This window comes from Hemicordylus capensis, chromosome 3 (genome assembly GCF_027244095.1).
Source record: "Hemicordylus capensis ecotype Gifberg chromosome 3, rHemCap1.1.pri, whole genome shotgun sequence".
In the NCBI taxonomy this organism is placed as follows: Eukaryota; Metazoa; Chordata; class Lepidosauria; order Squamata; family Cordylidae; genus Hemicordylus; species Hemicordylus capensis.
Genome location: NC_069659.1, coordinates 231,821,151 through 231,837,320, shown reverse-complemented (window position 1 = coordinate 231,837,320; position 16,170 = coordinate 231,821,151). Strand labels below are relative to the sequence as shown.

The following is a 16,170-nucleotide window of genomic DNA, read 5'->3' as shown; positions in this document are numbered from 1 at the left end:
AGAGGAGTCTGTGGAACCAATGCTCATCTCCTTGGAATCCAATGGGCATTTTTAGGTGAAAAATATGGATGGACCTTACAACTCCTTTGGATACTAGCCAAAGCACCCTGCAAAAGCAAAGAAAAATCTTTCTATTTAACATTAACATTTAGTGACCACAGTCAAAGTACTATTGTGATTTATAGACAGGAGGGAGGATTTAATCATTCAGGCATTTTGTGTGATTTATTTCCACCCATTTATTGTTACGTTTTGATTTTAATTATGTTGCATCTTGTCCTAAGCCCTCAGGAGACATCTGAAAGAGCAGATCAACAAAGAAAGGTATCCCTCCCCCACCCACCCACCCCGCCGTAAGTCTGGAATGTTCCTTATTAGACCAAGATCAGACATTTTAAAAACAGAAGCTAGAGTCTGTTTGGAAAGAGAAAAATTATGTATTATGGAACAGTTTGCAATTAGTATTACAAAGAGTTAAGGGAGGGTATTACAAATAGATTTTCTTGCTTGAATTCTATTCTTCCACACTGTTTCAGTAGGAGGCTATCTCCAGATAGCTTTCAGAGGAAGCAGTATGGTTTTGCTTTCAGAGGAAACAGTTTGGGGTTATGTTTGTTAGTTACAGTTATATCCCACTCTTCCTGAACAGCTGTCAGCATTCTTTAGAAATAATAATTCTGTCCTAAAAGGGCTCACAATCTTTATTTTTAAAAAAATCAGACAAAAGTTGAAGGGGGGAGGCAGATGATGGCCCTCCTCAGGCCGATGGAGGGGCCTTGGTGCTTGCCTCACCCTCTGCTGCAGCCTGATGACAATGGCTAGAGGAGGAGGACTATTTCTGTTCCCACCATGTTACACAGAAACGTGCAGTCAATTAAAGAGACCTTGTTCCATTCATTCACCTATCTAACAGAAGCAACAAGTTCTTCACACATGCCCACTGCACGCTCATTCAATAAGACTCCCACACTGCAACACACACCCACATCATTAAGGGTATTTGAGTCAAACGACTCAAAACCCATACCTAAGGCAGCCCACGAAGAAGCTCCTCAGGTGCCCCTTTCTGCAGCACTTGCACAAAGCACCATTGGTAAGAACCAGTGCTTCCATGTGGGGGCTACATACACTGCAAGAACCACATGTACAGCTCTCACATGGAGGCAGCAGGCCTCGCAAACGACACTTCCGTATAAACCACTCCTAGCAACAAGCCCAGCAGCTCCCTCCCATTCCCAACCTGTTGCGGCCACCACAATGGTGAACCAAACCCAATGTGGTTCCAAGCTCTCTTCCCTCAGTTTGGAGACAGTCTTCAATTCTGGGCTCCAGGATGGCCTGTTTTTGCAATTGCCTATGAATTATGAAGTCTGGATTTCAATCAAGACGCCAACTTTCTTCTCAAATCCAATCTTGCTTAAAGGAAAATGTTTCTGTGCCGGTCACCCTACCCATATAGGCTGCAGATCTGTTGCCTTCGGGAGGGGATTTCATGGACAAAGCAGCTTTGTTCAAATCTATCTCTAGTGTGAGAATTTTCAGTCACAAAGGAATGTAATATTTTAAAACAAGATTCTTCCATCTACCCTAAATCCATTTTTCTTCTCCTGTGGCCATGCTAAAAGGAAGAAACATTTCTAACCATGACCTAGCAACTTCCCTGCATGAGAGTACATATGCAACTTGACACAGTTACCTATGACATTCAACACAAGAGAGGCAAGGGGCAGGTGACAGCAGCTGCAACCCTGGCTACAACCCGGTGCTCCACATACACAGAAGGCTCCCAATCGGCAGAGAGAACTTCACCATTACCCTGCACTCCTTCTGCTTCCACAACCAGCAATATAGATACCTGGCTTGTGTACATGACCTTTCCTCACTGGATCACAGCCACACGATGCAACCCAGAGGAAGTTAAGATGGTACAGTCCCTATGAAATCAACACAGGCATAACACCCTGCTCCAAGCATCTGTGTTGTCTGATGTCAGGTTGGCTAGCAGAGCCCTCTCAGTGCTGGCACCCAAGCTATCAGATTCCTTCCCAAGAGAGATTTGGCAAGCCTGCTTTGCATTGGTCTGTAGGAAGTCAATGAGGGCTACCTGATCCCATTCAAACAGTAGAAAGCAATGCTTAAATTGTTTTCTAGATTATACCAAGGATATTTTTTGCTGCCGCCACTTATTTGTTTTAGCAGATTTGTATTGCTTTGTGCTGTTCCACCAGTTCCAATATCTCACCGATGCAAGCCATCCTGAGGGCTCTATTGAACCATGCAAAAGTTGATTTAAACATGACTGGAATCCTGAGCACACTTTCTTGAAAGCACATTCCACTGTAATCAATGGGACTTGCTTCTACATAAATAAGATTAAGATCAGGGTAGAAGTTCCACACATATGAAGAGACACAGGTACATTTCGCTTCCTCTAGATTATACTCATTCTCTTCTCTTCTCTGCCTTCATACAATCTCCAAGGACGTGCCCATTTTAATAAATCTGAATGTACATATCCAAAGCAGCACGTGCCACCTATGGCTCCAATTCAGCTCAGCACTGCTATCTCAACTAGCATACTAGTCTCTCTCTCTTCCAGAACTCATAAGAAAATATTGGCCAACATGATGCACAGTTCAATGGAGCCAGAAGGCTCCAGGTTGCGATTGCAGCAGAGTCAGAAGGCAGCCATGCTTTTTCAATCCAACAGCTATGTAAGCAGCTTTATTGCATTTACTCCCATTACTGCTTTTGAAAAGCATTGGGGCTGCCTTCTCGCTCCACAGCAACCCCAACGTGGAGCCTTCTGGCTCCAATAAACTGTGCATCACGTCAGCCATTGCCTTTTATGACTTGGCCTAAGCGCCCCTTAAACCTAACTTCCATCTTTTGCCTCTGCTTTTACGGATCAGAGACCTGGCTGCTGCCCTTTCAATCCTCTAGCAGAAAGAAGAAAAATCAAGTTTCATCCCCCAACCCTGAAACCACTACTGCAGCTGCTACTTCCTGAGTAGGAGAGCAAATTTAGTTTAGTGTGCCTGATGCAGTCCCGTGCACCATTAAGTCCAAGCCAGGTTTTCAAGTCTCAGCAGGAGACAACTGATGTGAAACAATGCCCTCGGGAAAGATGCTACATGCTTGCCAGTTGCTCATTGCCATTCCCCATTTTATATACAGAGGTTCTCGTGCAAGGGGGCTGCACACATAAACAAGCACACACAAAATGGGGGCATAAGACCCACACTTTCTGCTTTTATCACACACTCATACCCCTGACAAGGAAACCTGGCTTTCTGCCTTAGTTGGCAGCAGTCATGGCCTGTACAGGAGTCCTTGTCATCGCTGGCTTAAGTGGGAAACGATGTAGATGAGGCCCACCAAGAGAAGGCCGCGCACGCCCACCATCATGAGGAGGAAGAGCAGTAGAATTGACATCACTGGCTCCACCACCTGGTTGCCAAGGTTCCAGGTAGGGAAGCCCATGTTCACTAGCTGTTGATTGATGTCTGAAAACGGCGAGCGTTCTCCCGGTCTTGCACCCTGGTTGTGCTGGTGCTGCTGGTGCTGGTAGTGTGGTTGTGGAGCAGGGCCTGCATTCGTCATTGTGTTAAAAAAACCCTGTGGAGAAAAGCCAGAGAGGGAGAATTCACAAAACTGCATCATGGTCCATGGAAAAAGGGAGTTGTCAAAAGGAAAAAGTAAGGTCATATGCAGATCTGAAGAGTAGTAACTGTCAGGGAGGTAATTCTAGTTCTTGTCCTTTAAAACGCAGTTAACTTAAGGGATTAGGATCCAATAGAAAACACAGTTTGAAAACCAGCAATATAGAACAATGCACCCTGAACACAGCCAGCCAGCAGGGATGTACACTGAACCGATTTGGAGGCCCTTTATGGGCCTCTGAACCGGTTCAAAGGTGGTGGGGGTCTCCCTTTAAGAGCAGGGGGAGGGTGTACTTACCCCTCCCGCCACTTTTCACCCACCGGTGTCGTTTTTTTCAACAGCCCAGCGGGGTGGCAGCGTCTCTCCCAGCCGCCCCATTGCCCTTGCCGGCACGGGCAGGCAAGTCAGCAACTTCCAGTCATATCCGGAAGACGAGGGCAACGGGGCGGCTGGGAGGTATGCTGCTGCCCCAATGGGCTGTTAAAAAAACCAACGCCAGCAGGGGGAAAGCGGCAGGAGAGGTAAGTGCACCCTCCCCACACTCTTAAAGAGAGACCCCACACCACCTTCAAACCACCCCACCACAGTTCTGTGCACATCCCTATCAACCAGTACTCATATCTATCAGATACCTGGGACTGTAGCATTTAAATAAACTCCCTGAAACACACCTAGAAGATAATATTATATATGTCATTAGTAACTAAAGCTGCAGTCCTATGCACTTACCTCTAAGTAAGCTCCACTGAACTCAATGGCTTACTTGAAAGTAAGCATACGTGAACTGCAATCACTCCATTAAACACCACCATAACCTTAAAAGAGCTTAAAATTCCTTGCAATCTTTTTACTAATCTTTATGGAATCCCTCTGAGCCAAGTAGGCTAATAATTATATCCACCACCACATCCCTGTTTGTAGATAAGCAGGAGTCGCCTGCCCACGGCCTACATGCATCTCTCTGGATTTCACAACACAGGGTGACTAACAGCTGAATGTGTGAACTACCTCAACTGCACAGCATTATTTTTGAGGGCAACAGTTTTGAATCTATGATGGCCCAAATAGCAATAGCAATAGCACTTACATTTATATACCTCTCTATAGCTGGAAGCTCTCTAAGCGGTTTACAATGATTTCGCATATTGCCCCCCAGCATTCTGGGTACTCATTTTACCGACCTCGGAAGGATGGAAGGCTGAGTCAACCTTGAGCCCCTGGTCAGGATCGAACTTGCAACCTTCTGGTTACAGGGCGGCAGTTTTACCACTGCGCCACCAAATGCAAGTTATCATGGGATGTTGCAACCAAGTGATTAATATGCATGTATGAACCTAGCCTAAGTCTACACAGAGTAAGATTTTTAAACTTATGACTTATGATTCCAAACCCCACAACATGTCAATGTGTGGCAAGAGACTGATCCACTAGAATTTAGGGCTTCTTTCCCCCACCCCGCATGAGATGATACTGACCACTTAATACTTGAGCTAACAACTCCAACTTCCTTATCCTTAGGAAACTTTTCGAAGTGGTTCATGTATTATACAGCATGATGTGCTATAGGCTGCTTCACACATTATGTTTATCCTACATAAAAAAGCACTTACTGGATAGGGAAAAAGTTTAAAATCCAAATGTAGATCGTCACACATGATGATTGCACACATGCATGTTTTTCAAGCATGCCCAGTGAAATATACAAGTATTTAAGGTTGATGCTCTCTATGCTGATGATGTGTGTTTGCCACACAAAAAGTGTAATGGGTGAATCAGCTCTGAAAAAGACCCCACACAGTAATTCTAAGCAACTGTGAAATATAATGTATCCATTTTCCCTCACCGGACGGGATGAGTTTTCCCTGTTCCGATTGTTCTGTCTCACCCGAGGGTCGTCATCTTGTACAATATCTCCATTGGCCAAAATCCGTACCATCGCTGGAGCTGTACAGTGTCCACCTTGTCACACCTGTAGCATGCAGGAGAAAGAGATATGAACAAGACTAGCTGTTCCCTTGGGGACAGAAGCACAGGAAAGACAAACTGGAACATACCAACTCCAAACAGGCATAGCAATGCCACCCTTTTAGTTTGCATTCATTACTCCAGGATGGATACTAGTGTCACTCTCTTGTTCCATACACACCATGGCTAATTCAGATTAGAATTCCAACTCCACCATTAAAAGTTACATTAACAGAAAGGGCATGATCCAACAGCACATCCTACAACACACGCCATGCCAAGTGGGGATTGCACGTCTGTTGGAGAGAAAAGAATGAAAAGCTTATGGAATCAAAAGGCACTGTTGCAGGAAAGGAGCAGCCTTGCCAGTGTTCATCGTGTGGTGGTGTTTTTATTTCCAAAGGATTAAATACACATTGCTGGGTTTGAGTGGCAAAAGAAGAAAACAAATATGGAAATAAAATGTATAGCAAATTCACAAAAGGGCACAGACACAGGGTGTGGAGCTGTGTCACACATCCTCACTGATAAGAGTGGAACTATCCAGTAGAAGATCTGTGCAGTCACATTCTGTGCAGCACCCAAATCACAGTCCTGCTAACTAAGGAATATCAGTCTCTTTTTCCATTATTTTATCCTGTTGTCTGAGGACAGGGAAAACACACTTCAGGCCTAGATGGTCAGATTTGGCTTTTAAAAAGCCGAATTCTGGCTTACAGCAAATTTGACTCACGAATATACCCCTCAGGTTCTGGTAATCAGGCTGAAACACTGAGATCATTCACACAATCAAAAATGGTGTTCTACCCAGGTTTGGGAGCTGCCTGTGCTCCCAGTTTTCAGTTGTATGGAAGCAAGACAAAAGGAAAACCTGGGTAGAAGTGATTGTGTGGAAGCAAGGTAGAAGGGAATCCTGGGTAGCTTTTCCTCCCACCTTGCTTCCACACAATCACTTCTACCCAGTTTTTCCTCCTACCTTACCACACAGCTCCGAAACCAGGGTAGGACACAATTTTTGATGATGACCTCCCTGTGCACCTGATGCTTCCAGAATCCACTGCCAGTTACTCTCCCACCCATACTGCTTAATACAGTCAATTTTCTTATATGTGCTGTGGTAGAACAATTTGGATAGAACTGTCTGAAAGTCTTGTAACCAATGTTCACAAGAACTTTCTAATAATTCATATAGAAATGTACACATAACCAGAAGAAACACACAAAAGGTGGTCAGGTAAGCCTGCTGTCCTTTGGCAGCTGCCTTCAGCTGCAAGCTGGATGCGCACACATATGCACCGTTTCAACCCTCTCTTGTGAGGAAGCAAGCAGAAGAACAGCAGACTCACTGTTTCCTGTATCTGCCACGGAGATCACCCTGGAAATTTTAATTGATTTAAATCAATTAAATCTGCATAAATTGTGTAAGAATAAAGACAACATTTTTTTAAAGGAAAAAACATGCGCTCTCTTGGTTTTTAAGATGTGCGTCTATGTTGCAACTGACACCTTCTTAGAAACAGAATTCTATCCTGGGTGAGAAGAGGGAACACCTCTCCCAAGCTGGTGCTCTCCTGCCATCTGAAGTTTATATATTTATCTGTATTAAAAATAGTGCTTTATGAAATCTGCGGTTGCATCAATCCTCAGATGCCTCTTTAGTCAATGGAAAGCTTTTTTTTCTAATAGGCTGATAGATCAATCAGATTAAAGCTGCAGCTTAATATCTAACTGGAAGTTGAGGAAAGCCATTTCTCTCTCATTCCTTGGAAGAGGAATCAGTCGAGGCTTCGGGAAAGCAAAAGAGTCATTCTTGAGATGGCTCTACACCTTATGCTAGGCTTCAGGGCTGCCAATGATCCACAGCTTTTGGCATTCCAATTTAAGCACCAGATTGGAAGCCTGGCAAACATTCCCATAAGACCAGGTTCACTGTGCTGCAAGCAAACCTTACGCTGCCATCATATGCTGCTCCACTGCAGTGAAGATGCTGCCCCACTACAGCAAAACACGGGCATAAGAGCCATATCTGTACTACACATCCAAGCCTTTTCAAAAAGATCCAGATGGATCCATACAGCATGACGTACTAAGCTGTAAACCAGAAAGCCACTGTCCACTTCACATCTCACTTATGGCAGTAACTCACCAGCTGGTCATAGGCAAGCCCTTATCTCTCAGCCTCGGCCCCCGCACCCCAATTTGCAAGAGTACAGCACCCTAAAGAGAAAGCATATGCACTTTGGTAATTCAAAAGAGAATCCATAAATACCAGTATCCAGATAATCTCGTTAATTGCTGGAAGCTTCCATGCGGTGCTAAGAATTTACTATCTAAAATGAGATGTGCCAGAAAAGTCTCACCCTGGCCTGGGAGTCATGCCTTCTGGCCTGGAACGCCTTACACCTGAAACCTGATTATAGGAGTTGACTGCGATTTTACGATAAGGGAGAAGCACTGAGCAGATGCTCAATAGCATAACTTGAGGCCGATGGCGAATCGTGTCTTCCTCACCGAGCCACCCTTTCCGATTAGGGAGCACGATCCATCCCAAACACGCTCACTCACCACTTTTATTTCCCCGACTGCTCTGCTCTGCTCGCTCCGCTCCCGCTGACGTCAGCCTTCTCTCTCCCTTCTGCTTGTGACTAGCAACATCCGAAGCCCAATGGCTTCCTCCAGATTAGCAGACACCGGAGGTTACGCCAAGACGAGGGAGCGGAGCGGAAGCCGAGAAAGCAAGCCGGCTTGCTCCTCCAGCAAGAGGCTCTGCAGAACTTGAGCAGCCGCCTCTCCCGGCGCCGAAGTGAACTGCAAGCGGCTGAATTTGCAAAGAGCGTTGCGATGCTGCTCTTAGGAGGAGTGGGAGAAAGAGGGCAGTTGCCTTTTTCTTGCAGAAGAAGAGGGCACTTTCTCAAGAAGCAACAAGTGGGTAACAGCCTGCTTCATAGTTTCAAGGCAGTTGCTTTCCCTGTGCTTGCCTCTACTATGCTAATCGGGATACCAACCAGCTTGGCCCGCTTCTCCGTCTTTAAAAAGTATGAATTGTGGAAATCAGAAGGTGGAGTCTTTCATGGCATGGAGTTTCCTTAACATGATCTCATTTATCTGCAAAATCACACTGCTTTAAGGGGGTAGTTCCAGCAGTGGGTCGAACCTGGTAGCCCTAGCCAGTACTACTGTTATGCCTCACAGACTGAAAGAAAATTCCCTTCAGCCTTCTGGCACCTTCCCTGCCATCTCTGCTCTGTATTCAGAACAAGAATCATTCATTCGCCCGATTCCATGCAATCACACTTCTTGCATTAAAACAAAAAACTATGGAACTAAAGAAGAGGTCCCTTATGTAAACCCGTGGTGAGCAATGGTTACGCACAGGTGGGGATTTCCATTTGCTTGGCACTGTTGAGAGATGGTGTGGCCTAATTTTTAATTTGAGAATGTTGAAACCCCAACTGACTAGGTATCATGATAACCAAACTGATGCCATGCCATTTGACCTGAAAATCCGTTGATCCTCGTTAGGTGAGTCCAGGAGTGTAGTGGAGGCGGGATATGCAGGGCCAGAGTGCCAGTACTTCTGGGCTTCTCCGGCTGTTGAGGTGGACAATGCCATGGCCGTGGGGGCTGTCATGGAGAGCACTTGAACTTGTGGATTTGCGATTACATCACTGGGTGAGTTGGATGTCAAGGGTTACTTAGTAGGGAGGGAAAGACACAGATAGGGTTGACAACATCACCTTTTAAACAAAGTCTATGCTGTTAAAAGCGGAGTTGAGAATACTACTACTATGAATATTTATATACTGTTTTTCACCAAAGGTTCTCAAAGTGGTTTACATAGAAAAATAACTAAAGGTGGCTCCCTGTCACCAAAGGGCTCACTAATAGAATAGACATCAGTAGGTGCCACTTTTTCTGACATGGCTGATTAGTTAAAACCAGAGTGCTTCTCTGGCGGGGTGGGGGTGGCAAACCTAGGTCCATCTATAAGAGCTTCTGCCAAACCCATGGTGGTAACATTAGGACTGTCTGCACATGCTCAGAGACATTACTTCTTCTGTTCCAAGGCTGAGATGTAGCCCTGAGAGCAGGTTTTTAAGCAGGTCTACACTTGGTGCATCGGGAAAATTGCTTAATTAGCAAGTCAGTGGTTGCCGGTTCAAATCCCCGCTGGTACTTATATCGGGCAGTAGCAATATAGGATTCATAGGATGCTGAAAGGTATCATGTCGTTCTGCATGGGAGATGACAATGGTAAACCCCTCCTGTATTCTGCCAAAGACAACCACAGGGCTCTGTGGTCAACAAGAGTCGACACCAATTCAACGGCACACTTTACCTTACACTCACGAAGCCCACCAGATTATTTGGGTATGTCATGTGTATTGTGGCTTTCCAAGTGCTCTCTCTCATACACACCCACAGGCATTTTCGTAGTCCCAGGCAGGCAACAAAACCAGGACATTTTATACAATTGATGGACTGCATTTGCCTTGAGTCATAAGTTGTGCAGGCCTGCTCTGTAGCAAAGCCTTTAGGAAAACTGGATCAAATTCTGGTAAGAAATCTTTAACTTTTTCTTTAATTGCTGATAAAAGGGTTTCAGTACAATGTAAGCAGTTCTAAAGTCTGTGTGCACACATACATATGTGCAAGAAGCAATATTAAAGGCATTAACATGCAAGCATGATAAACTTTCTCAGTGCATGTATTTCTCTCATCCACTCAGCCAAAGCCTGATAATTTATGTTCATAATACAAAGTACTGACACAGACCATCTCTTGGGGGTCTCTTTTAACTCACACCTCCTCCTTATGGAGAAGCAAAACAAGATCCAAACAGGCTAGCCATGCTGTAGGCTCTCATTGTGAGCCTGAGTGACAGAACTAATCCTTTTAACAGTCGGCTGCCTTCTTTTCTAATAGACAAAGTTTTTTCAAGGAACATTGGAGAAAGCAGGCTCAAAGCTTGGGACTGCAACAATAATCCCTTTCCCTCCCATGGCCTCAGAAACAAACAAACAAACAAACAAACACTCGTTAAAGGGACATTGTTGAACAACTTAAGCCACTCATTCCATTTCCTTCTAAAGCTGACCATAATGCTAAAAAATAAAGACATTTTATGGCCTGTTGGAGGAAAAACCAGGATTCATTTTTCCACCCATGCATGCAGGTTTAGATAATTTAAAATTAATTCCTGAATTGCATTCAAGAGCCCACACATAAATCCAAGGGTTGCCAACTTTTTAACTGGCCCTGCTGGTGTGTCTTTAATGCTAAGGACGTTTAGCAGACTGCATTTCTGTACTGGTCAAGAACTGTAATGAAACGAAATCTGAAATCCAAATCATTTAGCAGGTGAGACATCTCCCACCACGTTATCTCCACGCCAAGAGGAGCTTCACCTGTTGATCTTCAGCATAAATTCTTTGGTCTGGTCTGTCATCTATATGGCTTAATTTTCAAATCTGGTGAAGTAAGTGTTGCATAGAATTGCAGTCAATTCTATTCAGTCTGCATGTAAAGCCCTAATGAAATCATGGGGGCTTACTCCCAAGTAACTGTTGTGTCCATAGGACTGTAGCCTAAGGACATATCCCAGAAATGTTTATATTGTGAGAGAGGGAGAGAAAAGGCTTGCTTTTTTTTTTTTTTTTTTTAAAGGATGCTTGTGCGTATTTGTGAGCAGGAAGGAAACCGGTGGGCTCTGTGGGGGGCAAATACCTTGTAGTATTTTCAAGCAGTCTGAAACTTGAAAAAGCAGTGAAACTGCAAATGGGTGCTCAAGCCCCCCACTTCAAGTGATCTTCTGGTCCTGCATGAGGAGGAGAGGGAGAAATTGAGGCAATGCTGATAGAAGGGATGAAGCTACTGAAGGGAAGCAGAGGTGTAGGGACTTTAGAGAAAGGGAGAGGACAATGCTACTTTCCACACAGACCAGTCTAAGCCCGTGTTTGCTTTACTTGCAGCCAGCCAAGGGGAAAATTTAGCACTAAATAGTCAGTGCCAAGTGTTGGTATGAATAATGGAGATTTTGCTTGAGACAAGTAAACAGCTTTACAAACTGGAGTAAACCCTTGCCCTTCCACTGCTTTTTAACTTGTCTTGGCTCTGCCTATTCATAACCCCGCCTATGGTTACCCGTGCCCCTCCGTCCCCCCCCCAATAGGCAGCAGCCTCCAGGGGAAGACCCTGGTAAGGTGGGGTCGAATTTTTGCTGATAAGTGGCATGTGGTAACTGATGGAGGGGTTTAGAAGCCCTATTCAAACATCATACAAGGAGTGTACAGTATACACAGAGACAGGTATTCACATTTTATGTTGAGCACAGGTACAGCAGAACACTTCCTATCTGTACTTGAGGGGCCTGTACCCAGATTCACTTTTTAAATAAATGTAGGTATTGTCATTGTTTACAAAAGAACATAGGAAGCTGCCATATTATGAGGCTATTCCCACGATCACTGGAAAGTGGGCTAAGAGAACTTAGCCCACTTTCCAGGGATTGTGGGAACCACCAGGATCGCAGGCGGGCCCGGTGCTCCCAAAGTGGCCAGCCCTCCTAATTCCCCCTCCTCTTAAATGAGGTTAACAGAGCGAATGCTCTGTTAACCTCATTTGGTTGCTCATGTGTCGCCGCGGCGTGCGGTGACACACAAGTAGACCCCCGACTGGGAGGCTGCAAGCAGCCTCCCAGGCTCCAGGGTCTCTCCAGGATGCCCCACGTGCTCGCGCAGGGCATCCTGGAACTTCTGGGGGCCACGCGGCACCCGATCCCCACCGCCCCTGCCGGCTCCGTGACGGAGCTGGCAGTTGTGGGGCAGCCGATCCAGCCACCCAGGGCTGCCTTCTGATCATCTGCGGGGAGAGTGGGCTAAGCCCGGGGAGAGCAGGTTAAGCCTCTCCCCCGGGGCCAAGCCCATTCTCCCCGCAGACCCAGAAGAAGCTCTTCTCAGCAATCACGAGAAGAGCTTCACGGAGTCAGACCATTGGTCCATCTAGCTCAGTATTGTCTGTACAGACTGGCAGCGGCTTCTCCAAGGTTGCAGGCAGGAATGTCTCTCAGCCCTAACTTGGAAATGCCAGGGAGGGAAATTGGAACCTAGATGCTCTTCTCAGAGCGGCTCCATCCCCTGAGGGGAATATCTTACAGTGCTCACATATAGTCTCCCATTCATATTCAACCAGGGCAGACCCCACTTAGCTAAGGGGACAAGTCATGCTTGCTACCACAAGACCAGCTCTCCTCTGAGAGTATGAGCGTATGGACATCTGTACATTTGTACAACATAATGTCTAAATAGGAGTAGAGTATTGTCCTGGGCGCTTTCCAGATTACCTGTTCAACAGCGGTACAATGCTTCGGTTTGGGCAAATTGCATTCAAAACGTAAATAAAGGCTGTTGCTAAGCTACCAGCAGGAGGAGCAGTCTCGCGAAAACTCCACAACCGGAAAATACAGCTATTTTTTTGCACCTCACATGCAACGTTATAGCACTATATCGCAGCTATTAAATCCGAAACAAGACATCTGAAATGCGAATGGTACCCTGCTGACAGTGTAGTGACTGCAGTGTCATAACACAGGAAGTACAGAAGCACACTTAGCAGATATGTCGTGACCCCATTGTAGGGGCTAATCTGGAAAGCGCCCTGTTGTCAGATGTTTTAAAATGCTCTTGTTCACAGGGGCTTAACTACCATTAGGCAAGGGGAGACAGTTGTCTTGGAGCCTCACTGCCTCAAGGGCCCCCCCAGAGGCACATCACATGACTCCCCACCCGTCCATGTTGCACCCCCTGGGTCTTTTAAGTACCTAGAAACATCTTTGTAAGGGAGAGAGGAAGAGTGATAGGATTTTCCATGCAAAAAGCTGGTATTAGCAGGTATGTCCTGAATTTCTTCTTTAAAAAAATTAAAAAAAATATTTCCCTGAGTGTATTTTAGTGTAAAAAGTAGTGAATTCAGCAAATTTAAGGGGGGGAGAGAAAAGGAAAAGGAATGAGAGAAAGAGCAGAGAGGAGGAGGAGGAAGATAGGTGGTATGAGGTGGGCGCAAGGCTATGTGTGGCTCACCAGAGGTGCATCAGAATCTAATCTGGCCCACCACAAAAATTTTAGTTTGACACCTCCTGACATAGTGCATTTGCAAGAGAGAGAAAATCCAAGCCCCAATATTTATATGGGGGTGGAATCTTTTATGGGGGGGATTCTTGTTGCACCCCCTGTAATTTCCTGCTGGATCTGTCCCTGTGAACTAGATATTCACCGTATTCATAATGGGGATGTGAGTGTGAGTGCACTATATATTGTGAAGTGTGTTTGTGTGTGTATATCAGTGAGGGGCCCATTTTAAAATCTTGTCTCTGGGCCCACTCCAACCTTGCTACACCCCAGCTTGTTCAGATTAATTTTTCATGGTTGGGTTATTCTGGTATGAGATAATTTTAAATGTTTCTGTATACATGAGTGTTTCTATATACATAAGTGCACAATTTGTGTTGTATTTTTCCTCTTCCCCACTTCCCAATGCTTAAACTCCTTGTTAATTGCCTTAAGAAGCCTTGGGACAGAAATTGCAATGCATGTTGCTGTTACAATAACATGAATACACCAGAGCCAAAATGGCTTCAACAATAAACAAGTATACCCTTCAGTCTCAAATTCATGGTTTAATTTTTTTCCCCATTGATTAAGATGTGTATCTATTAATCAATAAGTTACTCTTCCTATTAAATGCATTAAAGCTTGCAACCCTAATGTATGTCTCTGCTTGCAAGTTAGGCCCAGGTTTAGCTAGACATGGATTAGCATTCAGATGTCTGCTTTGGAAGTAAACACAAGGCTTAGTCATTCTTTCTGACAACCAGAGTTTCATCATGGGATTCACTTGCGGGTAAGCCCCCATAAACCAAGAAAAATAATCTTTGAAGTGGCCCTGTCAACAATAGGCAGGTATATTGCATACATAATATTTAGCATTTATATAGTGTTTTAGAGGTGCAACTAGGTAATTTTGAATCCTGGGGTTAATGAACTTAGCGGAGGTCCCCTGCAGAATCTCTCTCTATATAAACATCCTCTCTGTATATATACATTTCACCACAAACCCACACTAAACCCACAGGTCTGGGCCAGAGTGCATCAGCGGAGTTGAGGAGGGGGACTACACAACCCCCAAAAGATCCATACATCTTCTTGATCATTCACCACAAACCTGCAGATCTGTGCCAGAGTGCATTTGCCAAACAAAAAAACAAAGAGACTATGCCCCAGTGGATTCACATAGCTTCTTGACCATTTCACATGGGGTGGAATGATGGTCCAAGGGTTCCATCCTTTGGTTCCAGAAGTGTCTGTAATTTTCTGCCATGAAACAAGCCACTTAAAACTTTGACTTTTAAAACATTTTTTTAAAAATTCAAAAAACCATTAAAAATCAATGGATTGACCGATCTACTTCTAAATCAATACACAGGGTTCTGCTAACCTGTCCTACAACTGAGTCCTGTTTCAGAACTCTAGGCAAAGCCATTCTGGAAATATAAAAGTGGGGGTGATGTTTACTGATGTTTACCCCTTTTTATGAAGGCAATGGGTGGATTCTGTCACATGGGGTTAAAATGATGGTCTAAGGGGGAGGAGCTTCATTTCCAGAAGTTTTTGTAATTTTCTGCCATGAAAGAATTTTTTTGTTTTTATAGGACATTTTTGAAGGGTTTTTTAATTTTAAAAAATCATTGGGTTGGCTGATATGCTTCAAAATCAGTACACAGAGTACTGATAAACTGCCCTACATCTATGCCAAATTTCAAAACTCTAGGCCAAGCCATTCTAGAAATAAAAGGGACCCTCTTTTCCCTTGGGGAAAACCATGTGGCCCTCTAAGCGAGTGGGCACACAGACGTGGGTCCCCATGTCCATGCCTAATGCCTAATTCTGCCTTGGGATTTTCTTAATGAAAGGTGGGGTATAAATTTAACAATAAACAATAAATAAAAATAATGCTGCCCCTGAAAGTGTTCAACACATACATTATCCTATATGAGAAGATAATCCTGTAAGTTAGGTCAGTATCATTTATTTCTATTTTTCATGTGGAGGGCTTGGCTGAGAAAGAATGGTTTGCCTATAGCTTCACTAACTGAGTTCTAGGTGAACTCACCACCTAGGGAGTTCATTGCAGGGGCAGAATTTGAACCAGGGACTTCCTAATTTGTAGTGCGTGCTCTCTTAACCACTTTGCTACATCAGAAGTGAAACATAGTACTCAAGATCGGATTCCCATATTGAACATGGAACAGGCATTTATTTCTCAGGATCAGGAGAGCCCTAATGACTTGCACCACAGAAAGTGAACCACCTTGGTGGGACTGAAGTGGGCGCTAGTTGGAAAGCCACGTAAGGGTATTGTCAAGGGCACCTCCAGTTGCAGCTGCTTGCAGTAGTGTGAATAGTTTCACAGCTCACTAAAGAGATGACTGAATTTAATTCGAGATGAATGGGCGCCTTCCTCAATCTAGATGACATTTTCATTGCA

General features: G+C 44.7%; 1 protein-coding gene across 5 annotated transcripts; it reads right to left on the bottom strand.

Annotated features, from left to right (window-relative positions):
- Positions 1-417: 417 nt before the first annotated feature.
- FAM241B (family with sequence similarity 241 member B) lies at positions 418-8,370 on the bottom strand. 5 transcript variants are annotated; one of them, XM_053311926.1, is made up of 5 exons: positions 8,194-8,370; positions 7,775-7,845; positions 6,975-7,003; positions 5,507-5,632; positions 418-3,618 (listed from the first exon to the last, which is right to left on the bottom strand). In XM_053311926.1, the coding sequence occupies exons 4-5, from the start codon at positions 5,597-5,599 to the stop codon at positions 3,337-3,339; spliced, it is 375 nt and encodes a 124-aa protein (XP_053167901.1). In that variant the 5' UTR covers positions 5,600-5,632; positions 6,975-7,003; positions 7,775-7,845; positions 8,194-8,370; the 3' UTR covers positions 418-3,336. The 5 variants fall into 5 exon arrangements, with proteins under 5 accessions (XP_053167901.1, XP_053167902.1, XP_053167900.1 ...); XM_053311927.1 differs by lacking the exon at positions 6,975-7,003; XM_053311925.1 differs by lacking the exons at positions 6,975-7,003; positions 7,775-7,845 and having other exon boundaries at positions 8,194-8,357.
- Between the last annotated feature and the right edge of the window lie 7,800 nt (positions 8,371-16,170).

What these genes read in the sequence shown, in the direction of transcription:
- FAM241B (XM_053311926.1), bottom strand. Translation starts at nt 5,599, where the DNA reads ATGGTACGGATTTTGGCCAATGGAGATATTGTACAAGATGACGACCCT. An exon ending in GGGAAAACTCATCCCGTCCG is followed by an intron (nt 3,619 to 5,506) that starts GTGAGGGAAAAT and finishes TTTTCTCCACAG; the next exon opens with GGTTTTTTTAACACAATGAC.